The sequence below is a fragment of the Empidonax traillii genome, unplaced genomic scaffold (genome assembly GCF_003031625.1).
Source record: "Empidonax traillii isolate 1590-97213 ecotype Southwest subspecies unplaced genomic scaffold, ASM303162v1 scaffold246:size859669, whole genome shotgun sequence".
Taxonomy (NCBI): domain Eukaryota; kingdom Metazoa; phylum Chordata; class Aves; order Passeriformes; family Tyrannidae; genus Empidonax; species Empidonax traillii.
In genome coordinates this window covers 385,325-410,092 of record NW_020955439.1, presented here as the reverse complement: position 1 = coordinate 410,092, position 24,768 = coordinate 385,325, and the positions used below count along the sequence as shown (strand labels likewise).

Genomic DNA, 24,768 nt, shown 5'->3' with positions numbered 1-24,768 from the left:
TGTTTCGCTCCAGAGCGGTGCTCTGTCTCTTAATGTCTAAGAGGATCACCTGCAGACCTCAGAAGATCTCCAAACCCCACAAGAAGCCCATGCAGTGGCACTCACAGCATTATCTGCCCGCTGTCGCCGTGCCACAGGCACAGCGTTTATTCTGCCCGCGTGAGCGACACGGCATCACAGTCTGGGAGTGCTGAGAAAACCTCCAGCACAGGGACAAAACCAAACCAGTTTGAAACCTTTAAATGCAAACCACAGCGCTTATAACCATGTGGGTTGGTTTGAAGCACAGGTTTGTGCTGCTAAATCCAAGGAGGTGGCCGGGAACTCCCGGGAGATGCAGCTGCTCTGCTGTGCATTCCGCAGCAACATCCCTAAGAAAACACCGGGCTGGAGCCGCCTGGGAAGGTCACGGACGCTGATGTTTCATCGCTGTTGTCTACATCAGAATCACTTGGCAGAATGATTAAACACAAAAAAAAATCTGAGTAAGAAAAACCATCAAGTTATGCATGAAAAATGAGATTACGGCATCAGAACGAAGGGCGCTGCAAATATGCTGACCAGGAAATCGCTTCAAAGGGAACTGTGGTAAATGTGGCTTGGCCCCGCTGCTTGGGAAAGATGTATTTTCTATTTATGGTACATATCCTTTTTTTTTTTTTTTTAATGTTTATACTCCATCATTCAGGCTGAAAGGGCAGAGGGAGGTGACAAGTCAGAACAAGCGTCTGACAGAGAAAGAAGCCCCCCTACACGTTTCCAAACATGACCACCACTACCCTGGACATTTACCTACACACAGCCACACACACAGGAGAAGAAGAAGAGAGCAAAACTTAAAACAGCAATGCAGCCACGAGAACATGGTCAGGCAGAATAGGTCACTGAAACAAATTAGGTGCAATAATTTTACACTACAGACACATGGATGTGGCGTATCCCGAAATTAAATGTCTCAGAAAGGCATTGTTGGTATTTTCTACACCAGTAAGGACCACCAACATGTGTGACTCGGACAGCAGGGACTTCAGGTGTTATCTTACGTGCCAGTAGCAGGCAAGGGTTTGGTAGAGTGTTAGGACACAGGGTAGGAACTATTAAAAAGGGTATTATAGTGGCAAAACCCAAATCACGCCCAGCCAGTGCTGGGCAGTGGAAGGAACAGCCCAGAGGGACACAACAAGAGGCTAAAGACTCTGTTGGTTATTGCTCCTTGATGCAAACTCCAGCCAGCAATTCCAACCCCTTTCAATTCTGTCAGTGCCTCCGGGGGCTGGCACTGCCATGCTGAGCCCAAGGCAGGAAAGGAGAGTTATTTTATTTTATACTTTTTTTTTAAAAAAAAAAAAAAAAGGCATCAGGCAGACAGACACGGCAATCAAATTTTTACAATGCATTAACCCTCAATTTAAAGCACTAAAAATGGTGTTTACATTTCTGGTGCAAAGAAAAAAACAAACCAACCCAGCCTCATAAAAAAGCAAGGAAAAGTCTTCCTGAGAAGCTGCAGCACTCAGGGGTCTCTGCATCTTCCCCATCCAAGGTCAGAGTCACCTTCTGCTCCAGTGAGAGACCCAAACCTAATCTAATACTGGAAGAAAACAGTCTAATTCAGCCTCTTGGGTTTCATCTACACTCCTTTTCTAGACTTTATTTCTGCCTATAAAGCCCAGGGCTCACACGAGCTGCTGCACGACCAACCCTAACTCTTCATCCAAGTGATTTTAGAATTACTGTCTGCATGTGGGCACTGCCCCAGCTCAGGGCAGACCCCACTGCATTGGGATAGCTCAGGACCCCAAACCCCAGACTTCTACACCTCCTCCTCCTCCTCCTCGTCCCTCAGCCCCTGCGGCTCGGCAGGGCGACTCACACGGGTTGAAGCAGGGTCCCTTGCTGTCACCAGCTCTCCTGCAGGTGCAGCTCCTCTAGAGAAGCTGCTGAGCCCACCAGAAGGTTCCTCCTGGGACAGAGGATCTCCCCCAGGACCCGAGGCTCCTCCTGCACCCTCACCCCAGAGGTCCACCCCCTGCTCCTCCTTCCTGGCTGACAGTTTGTGCAGCTCATGGCATCTGACAGGGTTTTCTCCACTCCACAGGGAGCTGGTTAACCCTTTCCCTGGAGCAACAGTCGTGCCAATTTTGCCATCTAAGGACTCCTGGTGCCTTCGCTCCCACTGCTACTGCCCCAAATTCAGCTGAAAGCCACAGTAAATACACCTTCCATGCCAAAACCCGACATTTTTGGCTTCAGTGTTTCCTGCCAGACAGTTCTGCCTCAAAAATACCCAATACAGTGACCTTTCAACAGCTTCTCTGCCATCACTTGTTCTTCAGGACAAACATCATCTCCCACCTCTCTAAAGTTGCTATTACAAGGCCAGTTTCACAAAACTGTAATAATTTACCTTATTGATCATCTTGTTCCAACCTCCCTGCCATAGGCAGAGACATCTTCCACTAGAGCAGGTTGCTCCAAGCCCTGTCCAACCCGGCCTCGAATAACAAAGGATTCAGGCCAGAAACTGCCTTTGAGCCATCAAACCTCCTCTGTGTCTCTGAGAAGCTGGAGCCTATGGTGTGGTGCAGAGCGTGGTCAGCAGCCAGCAATCCATGGCTGCAAACACTCAGCTCCCTGCAACGCCACAGGGATGAAGCTGAGCACTTTCTGAGGCCTTCCGTGGTTTCAAAAATTATTTCTGAGTTAGCCCTGTGTTGAAAGCAACACTCTAAGGAGAGCTAAACTACCAGGCATCAGTTAATTGGGAAAGATTCAGCTTTATCAAGCTACAAATGTCAGCTTGCACAGCTTACACAAAAAGGGGATAAAGCTGCTTCCCCTCTTTGGGAAAGTCACAGCATCTCCCTCATTTCCAGCAGGGACATTCCTCTGTGTCTGATGACACTGACTTCAGTTTTTAAACAGACACTCCCCCTTTGGAGCAGCCTGATTCCTCCCTCTCCCTCCAGGTCAGCATCATCCCAGCTGGTCAGTACAGCAAGCTACAATTGTACCGACTTCCCAGTATCCTGGTCTTCAGTGGTGGGAAAAGACAAATACTGAACAATACAAACTATGCCTATAGAAATTACATTGCACATAAACCCCCCCACCTGGCACAGGTGAGTGTTTGGTATCTGATGGCACCATCCCTATACCCAGTGAGAGGGATCAGCACACAGCACCTCAGGAGATGCAATTCCCACCTGCAGCAGTGTTTGCTGCCGGCAGGATTTCACAGCACCACACCTCAGAGATCCACAGAATGGTTTGGATTGCAAGGGACCTTTAAAGGCCATCCAGCCCAGTCCAATCCCCTGCAGTGAGCAAAGACATCTTCCACTACGCCAGGTTGCTCAGAGCCCAGTCCAACGTGGCCTTGAACGTTTCCAAGGACGGCACATCCATCACCTCTCTGGGCAACCTGTGCCCGTGTTTCACCACCCTCAGCATAAAATAATTATTCTAACCTGATTCCCTAAACCTCTTGCAGCAGACAGGTGGTCTCAATCACCTTTCAAAAATCAATCAGTTATTGCTAAATCTCAGCGGGGGAGATTTTTTGCTCATAACAGGCAGTTAGATAAAAAGAACACAAACTAATTCTGAGACCAAGCTTTAGGAGACTGAGAGATAGATCTGCTCAATGGATCTCCTCTGTAAGCCTAACCACTCTTTCTACCATAGAGGTGCAAGAAATGAATCTGCAGCTAGTCTTTGCCAGTTTTGGTGCAGTTTTTTTTCAAGGATTACCCTTGCCCTGTGCCAAATGTGCAGACTGCATGTTCTGGTGTGCCAAACCAAACAGCTCACCATCTTCTTTGGTAGCAACCAGATGGAAAGAAGTGCTTGGGAAAATCTTTGCCAAACCAGTCAGTGTGATATCATCTACCTTGAAGAAAACCTCCTGCACCTCCTAGTTTCACTCAACCAAGTAGAAGAGAGCAAAACCAGCGCTGCCAAAGCCTTTAGCAAGTCCCATTTCTCTGCAGTCAGCGATTTGTAACGCAAGAGCATCTTACAGACTCAGGAGTTTTCTCAGGCACTTGCAGCACAGCTCATGTAGACAAACACATTTATCATCTGGTGTGAGGGTGTTGGAGAGGGGATTTTAGCCAGTGCAGACATTACTTTAAACTGATTACTCCCCCAGTCTAACTCACTGAAAATGCAGCAAACTCATTACCCTGGTTCCTGCCTGGGGATCCCAGACCTTGCAGAGCACCCAAATGCACATCTAAAGATCCTCCAGCTGACTCCAAAACCAGATATTGCTGTCTTTTCCCTTTTGTACCTTCAGAGAATTTGCCACATGTACAGAGAGAATCTGTGCTGGAAATCCGAATCAAGCACCCTCCACTGCATAAACAAGCATTTAGGTTGCAACCAAAAAGTTACTTCTTTTAGCTTTGTGGGAAACTTCATAGATCACAGAATCACAGAATGGGTTGGGTTGGAAGGGAACTTAAAACCCATCTCATTCCAACCCCTACCATGTGTATTGGGCACCTTCCACTAGACCAGGTTGCTCCAAGCCCTGTCCAACCTGGCCTTGGAAACTTCCAGGGCCGGGGCTTCCACAGTTTGTCTGGGGACTTGGGTGATGGCTTCCAATTGGAGGAGGGGAGGTTTAGATCAGGTATTAGTCAGAAATGTGTTAATATGAGGTGCTTGCAGCAGGTTGCCCACAGAAGCTGCGACTGCCAACTTGACCCAGTCTGAGAAGTCCTCATTTAGAGGGTGAGACTAGAGAGAAGCTTTTTCCCTGCTCATTCTTCAGGAGTTTTATGTATTTGTGGCTGATGGACACAAAATCAATGACAAAGGCCACCGAAAATATTTGATGCCGCTGCACCACAGTCAGACACAACAATTCCAGCTGTGGAATTACAAGCTTACACATAAACCTGCAACAGGTTCGTGTCCCCCCAGAGCTCAAGACAACAATACAGCACTCGCATCAAAACACGCTTTGAAATCTTCAAGTGACAAGATCTAGCAGAAATTAAGGCCAGGTACTCACACAGGTTACTTTTCGGTAAATTTGAGCAGCATTCTGGCATTCTGAGTAAGGGTATTCTGAGGTAGCCATTTCCAACATGCACATTCCAAACGCGTAGACGTCCACAGATTCATCGTAGTGTTCCTCGTACATTTCCGGGGCCATGAATTCCGGCGTACCTGCACAGATACACACACACACACAGAGTGTCCATTGCTTACAGGAGTCTGAATGGCTTCGACCACAAGCTTTTTCACCTGTAAGAAATGTGCCCAGCACAGCTGTTGCACGGGCGTATGCCAGGTTATTTCAGAAGAGCTCAGGTGTCCTCCAGGGAGGAGATCCGAAGTCAACACACGGATTCACACGCCCGTGGTTTGCTGGTAATGATCCAGAGGGGGATGGGGAGGGTGAGGGGGAAAGAAAAATTGAGAAAAAGTATCAAAATTTTAAAAAATGAACAAGAAAACGAGCTATGACCTACTGCCTGCCCATACTGCAAGCCATGGAATGGTTGCTGCCTGGGTGGAGAGAGGGATGTGAACAGGCTTGGAGATGTGAAAAGGGGAGAAGAAATGAGAACCTCCACTTCTTTTTATCAATGCAAATTTGCCTTTCTTTGTTTGTTTGTTTCCTCCAGATATACACAGCGCAACCCCCAGCAGACAGACAAGCACTTCGAAAGCCAGTAGTACCACAAGTCACCTACAGAGTCACGCACAAAACATCAAACCTAATTCTGTCACTGGTTTAGTGGGACAAATCAATGAGGCTGCTCACAGAATAAGGTCCTACTCAACGGGGGTGTCAGAAATCTGATGCAACTGGGTAAATACAAAGTGAGGCTCTGTACTCATGGCTTCCTAACAGGGAGCTGCAGCTCTGGGACAAGCACCAACTTACAGCACCTGCAAACTACTCCGAAAAGGGTGGGCTTATAAAGCAAAAAGGAAAACTATTAATACTTGGATCACTTATTCCAGGAACTGTATCTCGTACTGTAATTCATGCTTAGGAGTCATGCCTAGTTTATTCCCTTTCCTACACGTAGAAAAGATGAAGGAAGAGAGATCAGCGCAGCTCTGTGCTGTGGGAGAGGAGCAGCAAGCTGTCAGGATTGCCAAAAGGAGTGTGAGAGGTCTTGGACCACGAGAAGGACCCAGATAAACTCTGCCTGTCCAACCTCAGCACCCAAACTGCCCCCAGCCCTGGCAGATACCATCAGTAATAATTGTGAATAATTCCAGTAGTAATGCTCGTTATTACTTTGTTATGACATCTCTACATCAGCAGCAAAAGCACAACTGTAATTAAGTAACATATAATGAAAAGAAATAGTTCTTGCATAAAGAATCACAGAATGTTTGGACTGGAAGGAACCTTAAAGCCCACCTCATTTCAAGTGCCCTGCCATGGGCAGGGACACCTTCCACTAGCCCAGGTTGCTCCAAGCCCCATCCAACCTGACCTTGGACACTTCCAGGGCTGGGGCAGCCACAGCTTCTCTGGGCAACCTGTGCCAGGGCCTCCCCACCCACACAGTAATGTGCTTCTTCCTAATATTTAATCTAAATCTCCCCTCCTCCAGTTGGAAGCCATCATCCAAGGCCCTAAACAAGTTGTGGAAGTCCCATCCCTGGAACTGTCCAAGACCAGGTCAGAGGGGACTTGGGAGGAACCTGGTCTACTGGAAGGTGTCCCTGCCCATGGCAGAGGTTGGAACGAGATGATCTTTATGGTCCCTTCCAAACCAAAGCATTCTGTGCCTCTAGGATTCTATGACTTGCCTTAAACCTTTTTTTAATGGCAACATCAAAGATGACTCCCAAAATTAGGGCCTGCCAGTTAAAACCTCTGCTGCTGCACATTTTCTGAAGGAGACTCGGCCTAACTCACAAAACAAGCCTCAGCACAAGCGCTGCTGGTAAAATTCGTTTTGCAAAATGTAGGATTGATCTCTTCCCTTGTTTATGTCCCTTCCACCTAAAAGACACTCGTTCCTCCAGCCTTGGTCAATCAGCTGGACCTGTGTCACAGAAGCTCAGCCTCGTGCCTGCTCCCTGGGTGTTTCTCCCACCTGTCACCCAGGCAGAGGCTGCTGCTCAGAAAGGGTTAACAGCTGCCACAGGGAATGGTTCTGGAGCTGATGCCTCGTTTCAGAAGGAGCACTGCTCAGCAGCAGGAGCGAATCTCATGAATTACAGAGCATTTGAAGCAAATCTGAAGATGTGACAGCAACAGTCTAAGAAGCAAATGGAATTCTTGACACCGTTCCATAACGGCACAAAAATGACATTTCCCCCCGTTGCTTGGGGTGAGGAAGGAATACATACAAGTGTCCTTCAACAAAACAGACCACCTAAAGGTAAAGGTGTTCAGCATCCCCTCAGCTCCTCTTGGCAGGACGAGGTTTGCCCTGGCTCAGCTCCCACAGAGACACCGCAAGGTCAGGGCAGCACCGGTGACGGCACGGGCACAGCCAGGGAGGGACTGGACCCCAGCCATGCTGACTTCATCCCTCCAAGCCAATGTAAAATTGCAGCTACTAATATGCCTTTAAAGCTGCTACCTCTGCAGAGCAGGCAGAATTACTCATCACCAGTGTTTCCAAGCCTTCCTGATTCTCTCCTTGGAGCAGCGCTACTCATGGAAATGATAGGCTCGGGTTTATTGCCAAAACGAATGCAGCCACGTTGCCAGCATCCTGCAGCCCTTTCACTACCCAATTCCTCTTCAACATGAGTATATTTTGATGGTTCACTGCTAGTTTCACAAAACCCTGTACTGGTATTACTGATATTCTTCCCAATATTGGTATTACTTGCATTATTCCTGCTGTTGCTATTATTGATATTATTCCATTATGTCCAATGGACAATTGTTATCCTGCCAAACAATTATCTGAAGAAATACTGACCCTCAACAGAAAAAGACCATCAATTATTAGAAGTTAAAACCCAGAGAAACTGAACAAATATAAACAAACATGACTTCACTAAAAACCATGAGGTTAGGCAGACCCAGAGCAGCCAAGCATGTATCCAAAATTTCTTTTTGACTTCAATGACACTGGGCTCCCTAAGCATGAAGGACAATATTTTTGTGCAAGCAATTGCAAATGATTTTACAAGAATAATAATATCTGAAATTTTGAGATGCTAAAATAATTATTTAAGCAACTAGTGCCTGAGAGATAAAGTGCTATTTCCATAGCTAGTCAGGGACCAGTGGCTGTCACTCTCAGTTTGCAAACTCTTACTGACTAGAATCTAATTTCCATTTATACTGTAAGCTGAAATACATGCATGGTACGTCCTCTTCCCCTTCCAGCATTACTCAGGAATTTTCAGCTTCCCAGAAACATCACCTGCAGGTCTGAACTAGGGAGATTGGATACGAAGTTTGTTTGGGCGAAAAGACAAACTGAGAATTCAGGAAAAACATTACATTTGCACCCAAAACACTCACTGGAACTTTGGCAAGGGAACAATGTCCTTCCACAGTCACTTGGAAAATGTTCTCCCAGTTCAAGCAAACCCCAGTTCTAACACTTCTCACATGGGCACAAGCCCAGGGCATTGGATACAGCATATCAGAGAATCAGAGAATCATGGAATGGTTTGGGTTGGAAGGAACCTTAAAGATCATCTTGTTCCACCCCCTGCCATGGGCAGGGACACCTTCCACCAGCCCAGGGTGCTCCAAGCCCCGTCCAACCTGGCCTTGGACACTTCCAGGGATCCAGGGGCAGCCACAGCTTCTCTGGGTAACCTGTGCCAGGGCCTGCCCACCCTCCCAGAGAAGGATTTCTTCCTAACATCTAATTAATGTAAACCCACCTTCCTTCAGTTTAAGGCCATAACCCCCTGTCCTACCACTGCAGGCCCCTGCAAAATGTCCCTCTCCTGCCTTCTTGTAGGTCCCTTAAGGTACTGGGATATGATGTTCCAGCCAACCCAGCTCCCCACAGTCCCCCTGGAAAGGAGAGAGGCACCACAGCCTCTCCTTTCATCAGCAGCAACAACCAGCCCCATCCCAGCACCCCTGGAGGCAGAAGAATTCCCAGGTTTCTGCAGTGCTCCCTTCTTAGGGAGAGCACAGGGTATCCCTCCATCCTCCCTCTTCCCTGTCCTTCTGATTCTCCCTCCAAGCAGGCATGGAGAGGCTGTTCTCAAAGGAGGATACACACAAGCTGCTGAACCCCTGCTGCTGCTTTTGAAGGAGAGAGAAGAATTTGTGGATCCCAAATAGCACTCCATTTAACGAGCCAAGGAAAAGGTGTTTTACCACTGGGATACAGGAGGAAAGAGAACAGCAAATTATGATACCATTACCTACTGACTCCCATTTTTATAGTGGTATGAAGGCAACAGCCCCAAACATGCTTTAACCTCTACTATCAGCCTAAAATAACAAACCACTAATGCAAAATGGGAAAGAAAGATATTAAACAGACAACCACGACACCGAGTGAGTGAAGCCAAGGAGGGCAGGAGCATTACCTATTACACTTTTGGCAAAAGAAGCTCTCTTGAGGGTTGCCAGACCCAAGTCTCCTATTTTCACAGATCCAGTTGGTCCAGTAATAAAAATATTGTCACATTTCAAGTCTCTGTGAATTATTGGTGGAGTTCTTGTGTGCAAGAAAAGAAGACCCTTCAGGATTTGCCGGCACCAACTCCGCAGGACTTTTGGTTTCATCACTTTAAATCTCTTCAGATACCTAGAGCACAAACACACACACAAGTGGGAATAAAGGAAATGAAAACATTTTGTTAGAGATTCCGGGGGCTTTAACAGCTGAAACTCCATTATGGATAAAAGCCCCTTATTAGATGCCATAATAGCAGCACAGAAATATCCCAAAATTGAAAGAAATAGATCTTTTCAAAGCAGGAATTAGAGCATTCAATTTTAGGGAGGAAGATAATAAGCATTTTTGCTGCAAATACAACCAAATATTTGCAAGTTTAATAGTTCAGCAATTTATTTCATGCAGAGCCTTAGAATATGTTCATATCCTCAAATCAGAACCACACTGAAGCTTAATTTTAACCACAAGATATCGACCTCTGCACCATGCATCTGCATGTTTTTCCATTTACCTGAGGCTCTAACTGGGAGGGGACTTTTGGGGAAGATGTAGGACCTGCTAATGCACTGGCAGAGGAGCACACTGGCTGAGTACTGCTCCCATTGGGGCTGCAAATCTGTTCCAGAATTCATGCCAACTGCTTTATACCAACCTTAACAAACCATCAGTACCAGAAGCTATTAATTAATATTGTTTAGGAGGTAACCCTGAGCACCTTCCGCTTATAAAAGCGATTCCACCCATTCAAGCGCTATTCCACTTGAATTTCCTGACGAAACACGCGGATAACAAGCACAAAAAGCAAGCAACAAAACACACCCCGACAACCCCCAAACGTCACAGGCGGAAGATGAAACGCGCCAGAGAACAGCTTCGAGTTGCGTAACCGAGACAGGAGAGCGGGAGATGGAGGCCAAAATCCCGCCTGTCAAACCCCTGCAGTTCAAAAACGCAGGGACAAACGACAGGCACCAGAGAACAGCTCCATTTTTTTTTTTTTTTTCGCTTTCATCTGGAGATGGCTTTTTTCAGCGCAGGAAAGTAGGATTTTGCTATAAATTCCCAGCGCTATTCTTAGCCCCCCCCACCCCACCCCACCTCGCCCCGGGGAGCGCAGCGCTTACGTCTTCAGCGTTCCAGAGGTCATCAGCTCGGTAACCAGCACGATGCACCTCTTGCCTTTCGCGCAGGATTCCCAGAAGTCGTAAAACCTCACGATGTTCGGGTGCTGCAGGCCTTTCAGCATCTCCGCTTCCTCTTTGAATCTCTGCCTCTCCACTTTTGTGAGCTTTCTGTCCTGCAAGCCAGAGAGGAGACATTATTAGCGGCGACGGACAAAAATAAAGGCACCGCATGGCCAGGGCATTCAGAATTTTGGATTTGTTTTTTGGTTTTTTTTTTTTTTTTTGTGCTTGTGTCGAGAGCAATTATAAAAGCTTTTATGTAAGGGATGAGCAGCGTGGATGAACTAGGGCACTCGCCCTAAATCCAGCGTCAAGAAGACAAAGAGATGCCTGTGCTACGCCATGCTCGTGACAGCACTAATATTTCAGGCACCGTGAACACACCCACGGATTGATGGATCAACCCTCAGCTATTTCTTCATGTTTGGGTTTTGGGAGGCTCGTTATTCAAGGGATTATTGCCCACAGGATTTCGTTTCCAGATATGAATGTTCTCCCAGCTGGGATGGCTCCCTCCACCCACAGCTGCTCCTGGATGCTCCAGCAGGGACCACCAGCTGAGGTCCCCGCTCACCACCCAGGCTCTACAGCCCAGCCCATTTATCTCGGGGTAAATTAAAACCATACCACCTTCTAAACAAACTCAAACACGCCCATTTTCCTATGTGTTTGCTGCTCTGCCTGATTTCACAGACTTTGCCCCTTTTTTTGGCAAAGGAAGTGTTTCTTCAGTCTCTTCCACGGGCTGCTCGTGCACGGAAATACTTCAGATTAGAAACGTGAAAATGTCATGTTCTACTGCTCTGATTTTCCTATAGAAATTTCAGAGCATTTCCCATAAGCTCCTGGCTCCTGCCCAGCCCATGCAGAGCCTCTCTCCCCCTCCCACAGCCCAGCAGAAGCTCCTGGGCTGTCTAGACCTCACCAGCACAAGGAGAACGCCAACAGGCAGCTTGGATACTCACTCTGACCTCTTTAATTGATGTAACAGAGCAAAAGGGGAGATCCACCCCAGACCCCACCACCACATCTGCCTGGTTTGCCCCCCTGGCCAAAGCACTGCCCTCCCCTGCCCAAGAAATGGAGATTTTGGGGTCTTAAGAAGGCCCAGTTGTGTAATTGCTCTTACTCAGAGAGCCAAAGGCTCGCCAATCACCAAGATTTATGAGTTCTTATTTTAACCTCAGACATCTTGGGTCACTCGGGCACTTCTATGTGAGCTGTGCTCTTATCACACGGCCTGAATTAAATGGGAACCCAGCTGATCTGCAGCCAAGTTGCAGAGGGATCAGTTACTGTCCATTTCCACAGCCTGCCCTCACCCACAATCCCAAACAACTCAAGATGGGAACAAGAATTCCCAACGGCTACAAACAAGTCGGCTTCATGTGGAAACTTCCCAAGAGGAAACCCAGGGTCAGAACCACGATTTGGCTCTTCTTGGGTGACAGAAACTCTGTCCCCAGTTCTGTGTGTGCATGGGGGGGGGTCATTTCCATTCACACCAGGGCTGATGAGGGGGTTCTCAGTTCTCTCTGCGATTCACGAAGCAGCATCAGAGCTGACACTGCCCCGAAGCAGCAGCAGCCATCGGGGTGGGCAGGGCAGGGCAGGGTGCCTGCAGGTTCCAATGCCTGGGTCTCCCAGGGCAGCCAGGAGCACCCCCTGCCCTCCCATGGGGACAGCAGGCAGCAGCTGGCTTTTTTATAAGGCACAAAAAAAGAAAAGTGGGGAAAAAAAAAAAAAAAAAAAAAAAGGTAGGCTGTCTAATGAGCCAGGCCAGAAGAGCCCCAGAACTGCTCTCAAATCCATCACTTCTTCCCTACTGCTGAGTTTCCTCCTAATTTAAACCCTGTCGAATAAATCACACACTGCTATTAGGGAGGAAAAGGAGCAAGTGCCTGTGAAGGCAGGAAGAGGAGAGTGGAAGCTGGCAGAGAAAGGGAGAGGCAGCCACACAGATCCAGCAGATTTGCAAAAACTTTCCAATTTAAAAAAAAAAGAAAAAAAAAAGTAATACCATAGTCTTTCACTCTTATTTCCAGATTTCTGAGCACTGTGAGAACTTTTCCACTGCTACTTTAATGGTAACTTTTGAAAACATCCTTCAGCAGACAATCATATTCTGTATATTCCACATACTATGAGTGCAGATCATTTGGGCAACTGCAATAAAGTGATTGTGGGAGACAAATGTGTGCTTAATCTGTAACTACAGTAGAAAGAACCTGGATTTTTTTTGCATCAGAATGACAGCTAAGCGTCATTCTTCATCTGGAGAGGCAAGGTGAGGGCCAGGGCAGAGCAGCCACTCCTGCTGGCTGCAGCCTCCACCACGGGAGGGGTCCCTGGTGCCACAAGGGCTCAACCACCCTCCTTCTAAATTCCTCCAGGCTGAACCTGACACATGAGTCGCTGGTGAAAGCATAAGCTGATTGACAGGGCTTAACAGTTGAAGTGTTTTCTACTCTGAAGAAGCAAAACCACCTGTTTAACTGCGTGAGTCAGGGTCTAATCCAAACCCGAGAAACCTTTACTGAGGTCACAGACACTCATTCCCCACCGCATAATCCACACAAGGTGAAATGCCCTCCTCCCAAAGCTAAGGGTATAAGCCTGAAACAACCTTGGGGCATCACACTTGTAAGAGGGAGAACAGGATTTCTTTGGAAAGGTCACGCCAAAGAAAGGGAATCGCAGACTCATGGAATGGTTTGGGTTGGAAGGGACCCTAAAGATCTCCTGGTTCCTATTCCCCTGCCACGGGCAGGGACATCACCAGGTTGCTCCAAGTCCCATCCACGCTGGCTTAAATCCACTCAACGAGACTTAAGGCACCTTTTGCCTAACTCAGATTTGTGAAAATGTGGGTGAATAAAGTGAGTTTCCAGATTCACCCAAGGAGTCAAAACCTCTGTGCTCTCTGCAGCAGCAGATGTCTCCAACCTCTGGACAGGAAACTCAGGGATGGCAAGATACACATGACAACCCTGGTCCTCTGTGGCTTCCCAAGTGCAACAGCAGCATCCCCCCGAGTGACAAACCAGCTCCACTGCATCCATGGCACTGCTGCTACCCTGGGCTTCCTCAAGGCATGAGCCTTGAGACTCAGAATACATTCTTCTCAATGTGACACAGGAGATACCAGTATCAGTTTGCAGGTGTTGACACGTGTGCCCCCATTCACACGCCTTGGCTCTTTCCCTCCTTGCTGGGACACAGAGTCCAGGCTCGGGAGGCAACGCTGTAATTCCACTTCAGAGAACTGAAAGCTGTCCCCAAGTCCACTCCTCAGCACCAAGGCAAAATAAAATCCAACCCTCCAAAGCCCCCAGCAATCACACTGAGCTGCTGAGTTCCCAATCAGCACTTCACAGCCTCAGTCTTGGTAAATCCCACACCCATTCAAACTGGAGTTGCACGATGTTTGCAGCAGGAAGCTCCAATAAAGTGAATCCATAACCAAATTTCTGCTAATCCAACACATGTATATGCTCTCTGCTTCTTAATGCTCACCAAAGACAGGGTGAAAAAATGCCTCCCTCTGTTAATATAAAATTTATCCCTTCATTAAGTTCCTTAGTGGGGAACAACAGCAGAAACGGGAATTAGTAAGTAAATGTGTTAACAAAAGGAAAAGGGAAAGCTTACAAATTAAATTTCTGGAATGGCACCCAAATTAACAGCAGGAACATGTTCTGTTAGTCATCCCCAAGCATCATTTCCTCCAGGTTGTAACATATGGGCTCTGACTAAGGCTCTGAAAGATACACAAGCGGGAGACTGGCTTTCACCTGAGCCTTCAGAAGATTTCAGAGATTAAAAAAATGAGGTCAAGTTGCTTCCCTAACTCTTTGTGAGGGGCAAACAGACTTGGGAATCAACTCCACCCTCCCACCACAAAGAAAGGGGTTCTTGCAAATAAGACCACACAAATTTTTCACATTCAGTGCCCAGGACCATGTAGCAGCAGGGTTTGGAGCACAGCTGTTGCCAACTAAAAGGTTGTGTGCTGCTTTGCAGTTTCACAGTGTTTCTTTAATTTCCTCCCTTTTAAAGCCTTGAATTTTCACTAGCATTAAAAAACATTAAGCAACTTTCAACACTTGGATATCTTACCTATACTTCTTGACCTAAAGACTAGTGTCCAGCTAGCCTATAAATACTGTTTTCTTGGGGGAGGGGGGCAGGGATTGTTGGTTTTTTCCTCCTTTCATACTTAAAGTGACATAGCTGCATTTACTGATGGCTATTTAATTTTGTCTCATTTTGGACAGATCAAGATCTGTCTGGTGAGACAAGCAGGAGCAGTAGGTCAGCAAACGAGGGCAGGGCTCAGCTCTGTCACGCAGAAGCTGGAACATCCCTGACCCATATTAGTGACAAAGAAAGGAAAACCAAAGAGGTGCTTCTGACCCAGGAACAGGAATCAAATACCTACCATCAGCAGAATGAACATTTGCTCAGATCATTACATTTTCACATCTGTGTGCCAAATATGTACTTTTGCTCACGTACCACAGCTACTCTTCTTAACAGGGGTGGTCTGGAGACACGAAATCATCTGTGGGACCTGCTGCCAGCTGTCTCCTCTGGAGCTGCCTGTTGGTTTCCCATGGATTTATGAGCAGGTTCTGGTCTGCCCTACAGTCAGGAGTTGGGCAGTGACAGGCAGTGCTCTGGGGGAACAGTCAGCAGATCCCAGACAGGGGAAGTCAGGGACTTGCTCTGCTCCTCAGTGAACTTCAGACATGTCAGCTGCACCTGACTATTGTTTCACAGAATCACAGAAGGGTTTGGGCTGGGAGGGACCTTAAAGCCCATCTTGTTCCCCCCCTGCCATGGGCAGGGACACCTTCCACCAGCCCAGGTTGCTCCAAGCCCCGTCCAACCTGGCCTGGGACACTCCCAGGGATCCAGGGGCAGCCACAGCTTCTCTGGGCAACCTGTGCCAGGGCCTGCCCACCCTCCCAGGGAGGAATTTCTTTCTAGCTAAATCTACCCTCACTCAGCTTAAAGTCATTCTCCCTTGTCCTGTCCCTCCATCCCTTGTCCCAAGTCCCTCTCCAGCTCTCTTGGAGCTCCTTTAGGCACTGCAAGGGGCTCTGAGGTCTCCCCAGAGCCTTCTCTTCTTCAGACTGAACAGCCCGAGCTCTCTCTCTCTGTAAATTCTGTATTGTCAGCACTGCCTCTTCAGGGAAATGGCACCACATTACAAGAGTTCGGAAATTTTAAATATTCAAAGACCTTCAGAAATAAAGATGAATGGTAACACACTTTAGGAAAAAAAAATTGTCTTTAAAATGAAAACTTTACTTATTTACTGCCATCACGTTTTGCATTTCACATTAAGGCTTGTCTCATCCACTATCAGAGGAATCAAGGATTTCTCCCAGAGCCATAACTGGGAGCCAAAGCAGGCTCAGACAAGCAGCAACTGGGACTGTGAAGGGCTCAAGGTATCACTGAAGTGGCTGCTCTCATGTACCAGCTCTGTCTTTAGTATTATTCTGCCTATGTTATAAATTTTTTAAAGCATCCATGACCTTCCATTCCCACACCCTGTGCACTCAGTTATAAGCACGTGGCCCTTAAAGCAAACCTCAAGGATAAACCCCCTTTCTCCGTGAACAAACAGCAGATGCCATCAGACAACTTGCAAATCAGGAAGAAGAAAAAAAAATAAAAAAATGTTACAGCTTCATTCCCTATCAGCATCCAGCCAACATTCTTCTCCACTAAGTCACCTCGGTGAAGTTACAGCCTGCGATTTGTCGGCGGCGTTAGTGAAGAGCAGGGAGGTTTCCCAGGGGGAGCTCATTTTCCAAAGGCATGAAAAGCAGCCCCTGTCCCCATGGATACTCACAACTCGGTGAACAGGAGCTGTGGGACGGGCTGAGGAACTTATTTGCCTGAGTCATTGCTAGAAATCTATGGAAAATTAGGAGCTGAGTTTGTGGCTAAATTGGGCACGGCAGAAAAGGCTGAGTGTGCCTTTTTTTTTTTTTTTTTTTCTGGATGCAACCGTAGCTTGCTGCTTTTTAAATTGATTAAAGCACGTGTCAAAGCCTAATGGCAGAGGAACGATGCGATTCACATATTCTACTGAACCTCAGAGCTTCAGCAGCTCGTCCTGCAAGGGCAGGAGGAAGGGGAGTCACCTCAAATCACCAATCTCAACTCAAGAGGCCGCAAAAACACCCCAAGAAACCCAACACCATGGGCAGAGCCTGTGTTTTCCAGGTGAAAACCTCCCAACACAACTGCACCACGGCAACAAACGCTTAAAAAAAAAGCTCTTGTCACAAGCAATTGAATTAATTGCAGGTAGCACCTCATTAACTTCCTTAATTACCAGTACTTCACAGGCACCACATAAGCTTGTGACTGCTGATGAAATACCAAAACAGTTCCGGACTGCCTCACTAAACACCTTTTTCCAAGGAAACTCTGAAATCGATGGGTGAAAAAAGCTGGATAAACCCCACTTGGCCAGATCCCCAAACCACCCCAAAACCAGGTTAGACATGCCACGAGAAGCTGGCATTTCGGTGTTTTCTGGAATGCCTTCTGAGCTCGGCATTCATCAAACTTTATGCAACTGCTGGTGGTGTTTTTAAAAACCGTTTTGCTTCACCTACTTCCCGTCACCCGTTAAACATCGTGTTTGGGCATGTAAATTATCCTCCTTTTAGTGCCACCAGGGGGGCAGGGATGCTCCAGCCATCCCTTGGAGGCTCAGCCCTCGGCCGGCCCTCAGCAAGGGTGGAGAGGGACAACACTCAGCATGCTGAGAGAAAGCATCCTGGTTGTTTTTTTCCTTCTTCCAGCTTATCTCCTCGCTCTAGGATAGCATCCAAATTAACTTATTTTATAGGTATGAAATCCCCTTCCATTTTCTGGTCCAGTGGATGGTCGTGGGGGATGGAACAAGATGACTTCTAAGGTGCCTTCCAACCCAACCCCTTCTAGGATTCTGTGATTCTCTTTGCTGTGTGGGCATGATATTTTTCCTAAAGAAGGGGGATGCCACCTTTTGTCTGCTGGAGAACCTGCCAGAGAAGCCCTACCACCCTCTGCAGCCTGCCAAGGTGTACCAAAAACGTTGCTATTTACCCCATTCAGTGTCCAAACACTGATGCTCACTTGGCCAATGAATTTCTCCAGCCAAAATTAACCCAGCACGAAAAATTAGCAGAACAAGCAAACTTTTATTGAGCTTTGCTCTGGCAAATTTAGTCTGAGGGCAGGATTCAATCCTGCCTTTCAAATAGGCAAACAGCATTTTCATTTCCCATCCTGTTATAACCTAGCAATGGCATACTCTCAGTCTGTAAAACGCTCCTAAAGTGAAATACTCTTACCAGTGAATTAATTATAATCCACCAGGAACCGAAAGCAGCTCACCCAGGGATGGGGATCGGGTGATTATCTCTGGTTCTGCCTCTTCCTCTCCTCTTTGGAGAAGATCACTGAATAAACTCCCTAAAAATCTCTTTTATAACTCACCATGGTGTGGACCACACACTGAGGAGACCTGGCAGGCTTAGCAACAAGAACATGCTTTCCTTTACATCCAAAGGGAATTCAAAATTCTCAAAAGCTGTTGTAACAGGCCTGAAGAAGGAAAAGGGGGTTTAAGCTGGGAAAAATCTCCCCCCACCCCGTTTTCCCCCACAGGCTGGGTATGATTATTAATGGTCTCCCAAAGGCAGCTCCCAAGGTAAGGGCAAGAGAGGAGCACTGACCACACATCTCAAATGACCTTCATTGCCCTTGATGTCATCATGTCCTAAACTGGCATCCCACAGTGCAGCAGCAAAGCAATCCTGATCCCCCTCCCTGCTCTGAGAAAGAGCATCACGGGGATCACACATGGGAACACCCCCAGGGTCAGGTACCACACCCACAGGAACAGCCCCGTGCCTAATACAACAAATGCTCAGATCAAATTGGTTTCCAACTCTCTCAACCCACCTGAGCCCCAAATTGGCTGCCAAAATAAGGCTGTTGTGGTTTAGGAATTGTAGTCCCCAATGGAGTTCTCCCACTGAAACACTCCAAATCACTTACTGCTGGCTCACCCCCCTCTGCTTTTCCCCTTCCCCTCCTCCGTGGTCTGCTGGAGAGGAGAAGTGGAGGATCAAAAGGCAAAGATTACAGGCTGAGATAGGAACAATTTACTGGAAGCAGCAACGAGATAAGAAAACAGAAGAGTAACAGCAACAATTCACGTTAAAAACCCTGATAATAGATGCTTTTTACTCCACTGGAAGGAGCTCTTCCACTGAGAGGTACAGAATAACCTCCAGGTCCTGGCCATGCCACCTCCTGGTTGCTGGAGCCAGGACAGAGCCATATTCAGAAACAATAAAACAGTTTCACTGTAACCTGAGTGCAGCCGTGTCACATGTGCCTTCCAGCATCACGTTTGACTGGCAAAATCTGTCAAAATGGTAAATCTCCTTAGACCCAACAGGAACGTCTGCATGGCTTTACATTTCAGTAAAATCCTTTGTAAATTATTGACATTTTCTTTGCAATAGTAGCAAAGCTGAGCAGTGGCTAAACCAGGTTTGTTTCTCTCTTATGACACCTTCAAAATGGAAGAGCATACGTGTGACATTTATACCATTATAAATATAATTATATCGTTATTTTAAAGTCATTACTTTTAAATGCTTTCACTTCAGCCTAAGTTTTTAACGTTCCTGAAAGATGTGAATTTAGAAAAGTCACTGCCCAGGGAAGCTGTGGCTGCCCCACCCCTGGAAGTGCCCAAGGCCAGGCTGGACGGGGCTTGGAGCAACCTGGGCTGGTGGAAGGTGTCCCTGCCCATGGCAGGGGTTGGAACGAAGTGATCTTTAAGGTGCCTTCCAACCCAAAGCACTCTGTGATTCTATAAACTCCTGCACCTGGAAAATCATGAGCCTCAGAGGTCCTGGAGCCGCTCCAGGAACGCTCTGCTCCCATTCCAGCCCTGCTCCACAGCACGCAGCACCCAAGAAAGCACCAACTGCTCGCTGCTGCTGGAAGTAAAATTCAAAAGAAAAGATGTGTGAGAAGAATGCAGTGTGGAGACAAAGGAAAAAGCCAGTAGCCCATTCTTCCTGCTGCAACAACTCAAGAGACTGGACAAGCATTCCCTGTAGCAAAGCTTGCAAAGCTCTGAGAAAGTGGGGACAGGGACCTTTTACCCCCACAAAAACAGTCTGCAGATTGGGGTATCCCAGCTCCTGAATCTTTAACAGAGTCATTCATCTGGAGTTTGGAAATGTCTTCCTTGGGAACCTTTTTTAAGTGCTGAAAGGAGCTGTCACTTCTCCTGCATTCCTAACACCACTTGACAACCTGCTAGAAAACACTCCAAGGCAAAGCTGCATTCCCGGACAGGATACATTCATCACAGTCTCCCATAATGGTTAGGGAATTATGCTGAAAGCATCCCATTTGTAACAAAGTAGTCCCTTTTTCTTTCTTTTCCCCTCCTGCAAAGCTTGACATTCTATAGCCCTGCCCAAAAGAATAACAGCAGCTTGTCAGCTAAAACATACTAATGGTTAAAAATTGAACTCTCCATCCCTTGGACAGCAAGGCATGAAAGGGTAACATCAGCATGAGTGTGTGAGAAACAGATCTTGGCCACTTTCCAAGGAGATTATATGTTTGGGTTGATAAAGATAATAGCATTGACATAGTAAACTCAGATTGCTGCAATGTATTTGCCTCACATTAAGAATTATAATGAAACAGAAAATATCCTTAAGCATAACGTCAATTGATTAAAAATTGGGTAAGGGATCAGTCACAACATGTAAGTTACACCTATAAAAATACACGTCCCTGGGGACTTCCACGAGGTTTTGCAGGGCTCAGGTTTTGTTCTATCAAAGTGATTTACATTTTTTACAAAGAACCGTGTGAAAAAAAAAAGCCCATCGTTACTGACAAGCGCTACACTTTGGAAAGAATTAGGAGAGTGTTGCAGCAAGAAGGTGACAGGTCACGAACAGGGACTGAGCTGCTGGTGTAAGCTGGGTGTGAGCAGCCCAACAATGCTGCACGCTCCTGCTGAGAAGAGCATGCCCCGGTGCAGAGGGCACTGTGACCCAGCTTTTCAGGATGGGCTGTGAGAACCAGGGGAAAACTGGGCCATTCTGGCCATGCCTGAGGAGTTCAGGCTGCACAGTTGATCCGTAAGAGTGTCAGGTTATCAGATCCATCAAGGAAACCAAGGCACGCGCTCAGCTCGACAACCACAGGGGTACTTTGCGACTTGAAGTCTCTCGCACCGTTCTGTCACGGCCGCAGGTATGTTATAGGACACATGGCCTTGGCTATAGTCCCAAAATACTGATTCATATGGCCATCATCAAATGCAAACAAGATAGTTCAAATACTGGCTAGACAGGACCTAAGAAAACACGAAGTCAGCACCCCCAAATGTAAACAAATGTGAATGATGGTCAGAGACAGGAGTCCCTGCAGCCCATCATGACAAGAGTCTGAAAACTGGATAAGCAAAAAAAACCCCAACCTAAACAACCCCCCTGCCTGTTTAATAAGTTAAAATCTGTGCCCTACAGCAGCATGGATTTTACAATGTGGTGTCAGAAGCATAGACTGTATTTAACAAACAACATCAGACAGAGACTGTACAGAAAGCAACATTAATCAGAAAACACTACATATTTATATATATACACGTTAAACACTATACATAATTTTGTGAAAGATTTCAAGAATAGAACCACAGAATGGTTTGGGTTGGAAGGGACCTTAAAGCTCACCTCATTCTAGACCTCCTGCCATGGGCAGGGACACCTTCCACCAGCCCAGGGTGCTCCAAGCCCCGTCCAACCTGACCTTGGACACTTCCAGGGATCCAGGGGCAGCCACAGCTTCTCTGGACAACCTGTGCCAGGGCCTGCCCCTCACAGGGAAGAATTTCTTTCTAGCTAAATCTACCCTCGTTCAGCTTAAAGCCAGTCCTGTCCCTCCATCCCTTGTCCCGAGTCCCTCTCCAGCTCTCTTGAGCCCCCTTTAGGCACTGGAAGATCCTTTAGGCTTCCTTTCTCCAGGTGAACCCCCCCAGCTCTCCCAGCCTGGCTCCAGAGCAGAGGGGCTCCAGCCCTTGGAGCATTTTCGTGTCCTCCTCTGGACCTGCTCCAACAGCTCCCTGTCCTTCTGATGTTGGGGGCCCCAGAGGTGGGTGCAGTGCTCCAAACGTGGTCTCACCACAGCAGAACAGAGGGAGAGAATCCTCTCCCTCAACCTCCTGGTGATGTAGCCCAGGATCCAGATGGTTTAAGAACACTTAGAAGACTTTAAAATGGGAAAACTATGTTTTGGAAAGAATAGCCTGGTAGTTTGAGCTTCATACTTTGATTTCATGGAGTAGTGCAAGAAGACAGTGTTCGCAGAGATTACTTGCCAAAAAGGGCTTGTTGTATTGTTAATCACATATTATTTCCAACATTCTTAAAATCCAATACTAGTTCAAAAAACATAGAGCAACCTTGCTCTCTCTGTTCTCTCTCCCTCCCACAAAACACTCAGCTGAGAGGAAAAAAAAAATGCAAAAGCCAACTTTAGTTGACAAAGTCCCTTAAGAGGAGGAGATATGAAGATGTAAACATGACGCTGCTCTTGGCTACCTTGATGTGTACCTACGAAAGCAAAGAAAACCTTTCAGTCTGGCTGGGATTTGACTGCAGGCACACTGACAAGTTATTATGGAACTGAAGAACCCACGCCCAGAGAAGCAACCCAACAGAACAGTTTGCCCTCTTCTCAATTTCAATAAACAAAAAAGACTAAAATATCTTTAAAATAAACATCTAAAGAAAAAAAAAAAGAACAAAACAGCAGTGCATACACATATCACCTTAATTGGTGTGTGACAGTACTTGGTTTGACTGCTTGGGTTTGTTTGTTTGTTAAAGACAAAGGGTAGGACTGAAGAACCATTCGGTTCATTGCACCTTAAACAAAATGGTTCCGTATTTAATTGATAAATAACGTTACTGCTAAACACTTTCATGAAGCGGTTTTAAAAAAATAAGTATTTTCTCTCTGACAAAATGGATCTCTTGGCTCAGTAAAACTTTTAAAACACAAAATACAGCATCGTGAAAAAAGTGACTAGAAGTTAGGAAAAAAAGACCTGGGAACAATACCTAGTTTTCACATGATTTTAAAAGGCTTTGTAATTATTTTTTTTTCAACTTTCCAAAACTCAGGTATTTCACCTCTCCTTAGAGGTTTTTCTATTAATAAAGACCAATCAATATGCCCATTTAAGAAAGCAAAGGCTGCTCTCTCTGAGGTCATGCACAGCATGAAAGCTTTTACCTACTAAGAAACAACAGCTTAATTACTAGTGAAAGAGAACCAGCAATTCGAGTAAGAATTTTTTTAATCACCAGCAGTAATGGACGCTCACTGTATGGAATGCAAATCCTGGGACTGTGTTTCCCACAGTCTCCAGGATAAGCGACATGTGAGTACACAGAAGGGCTTCATCGGTCAACAAACTACTGTGCAGTCGTGGGGAAAATGGGGCTTGTACAGAAAAATGAAAGCCCAGGTGTCTGCAGAGTGGACAGGAAAAAAAAAAAAACCACAGTGCATTAACCACAGGCCATCACTAGTAGCTGCCCTGCCCCGGGAAAAGGAAGTGTTGTAGGACAGACCCCTGCCAGAAAATGTTAAAGACCATGAAAGAAATTAAAAGCAAAACAGTCTCAAATTATTCCATTTACTTGGTTCTCAGTCAAATCGCTGCTTCTGTGTAGCACCTCTCTAGCCCTGACTCAGCTTTGCCTTTCCCCACCCAGCCTCATCCTCCCCCTCCGTGACCGTGACCGCAGCATCACATCCCGGGGCCTCCACGCTCGGCTGGAAGGGCAGGTCCTCACCAGCCACAGGTGCAATAACACGAGGTGTAGTCTGAGGATTGTCAGCCCTGATTTCCTTCTGTGACGAGGTGGCCCACCTGGTTGATCAGGGAAGGTCGGCTGATGTGATCTTTTTGGATTTCAGTAAAGCTTTCGATACTGTCCAGCCCACAGCTGGATAAACACGGCATGGAGCGGGTGAGCAAGTGGCTCACAGGGCAAGCACAGAGGGTGACAGTGGCTGGGGTGACATCAGATGGGGGGACCTGTCACTAGGGGGGTTCCACAGGGCTCCATCTTGGGCCCTGTGCTCTTCAACATCTTCATCACTGACTTTGATGCAGCACTGGAAGGGACACTGAGCGAGTCTGCAGGTGACACAGAGCTGGGAGGAGCTGTGGAGTCCCTGGAAGGCAGAGAGGCCCTGCAGAGAGACCTGGACAGATCAGAGGGCTGGGAATCACCAGCCAGGGGGAGGAAGTTGAACAAGGGGAAGTGCCGGATTCTGCCCCTGGGATGGGGCAATCCTGGATGGGAGAGATTGAGCCATTGGAGAATGTCCAAAGAAGGCAATGAGGATGGGAAAGAGCCTTGATCTGAAGGCGTGTGAGGACACTGAGGGCACTTGGTGTGTTCAGCTGGAGCAGAGAGAGCTGTGTCAGGGCAGGGTCAGGCTGGAACCTTCTCAGGGCAAGGTTCTTCCCCCAGAGGGTGGTTGGCACTGAACAGGCTCCCCAGGGCAGTGGGCACAGCCCCAAGGCTGCCAGAGCTGCAGGAGGGTTTGGACAAGGTTAGGGTGAGATTGTTGGGGCTGTGCTGTACAGGGCCAAGAGCTGGATTTTGATGCTCCTGAGGGGTCTGTTCCAACTCAGGACATTTTGTGATTCTGTGATGGCAAACTGTCACCAGGAATAATTGCAAAAGCTTCCTGGGGAAATCAGAGAAGGAGGTGAGGTGTGTGTTTTGTATAAAATGCCTTTGTTCAGAATTTCTCAAGCAACACTGTCTGTCCCCTGTGAAACAGCACTAAGAAGAGATTTCAGCATCTCTGCATAACCATTTATGGCTCTCAATTTTAATATTTTCAGG

At 47.0% G+C, this 24,768-nt stretch overlaps 1 protein-coding gene across 6 annotated transcripts in view; it reads right to left on the bottom strand.

Annotated features, from left to right (window-relative positions):
* WNK2 (WNK lysine deficient protein kinase 2) overlaps positions 1 to 24,768 on the bottom strand; it is a 113,359-nt gene that overhangs the window by 64,316 nt on the left and 24,275 nt on the right. For all 6 annotated transcript variants that reach the window (XM_027888840.1, XM_027888836.1, XM_027888837.1 and 3 more), the window contains exons 2-4: positions 10,721 to 10,893; positions 9,505 to 9,725; positions 5,024 to 5,181 (exon numbers count right to left, since the gene is read on the bottom strand). In XM_027888840.1, the coding sequence (XP_027744641.1) occupies positions 5,024 to 5,181; positions 9,505 to 9,725; positions 10,721 to 10,893 (552 nt within the window). The remainder of the gene's footprint in view (positions 1 to 5,023; positions 5,182 to 9,504; positions 9,726 to 10,720; positions 10,894 to 24,768) is intronic.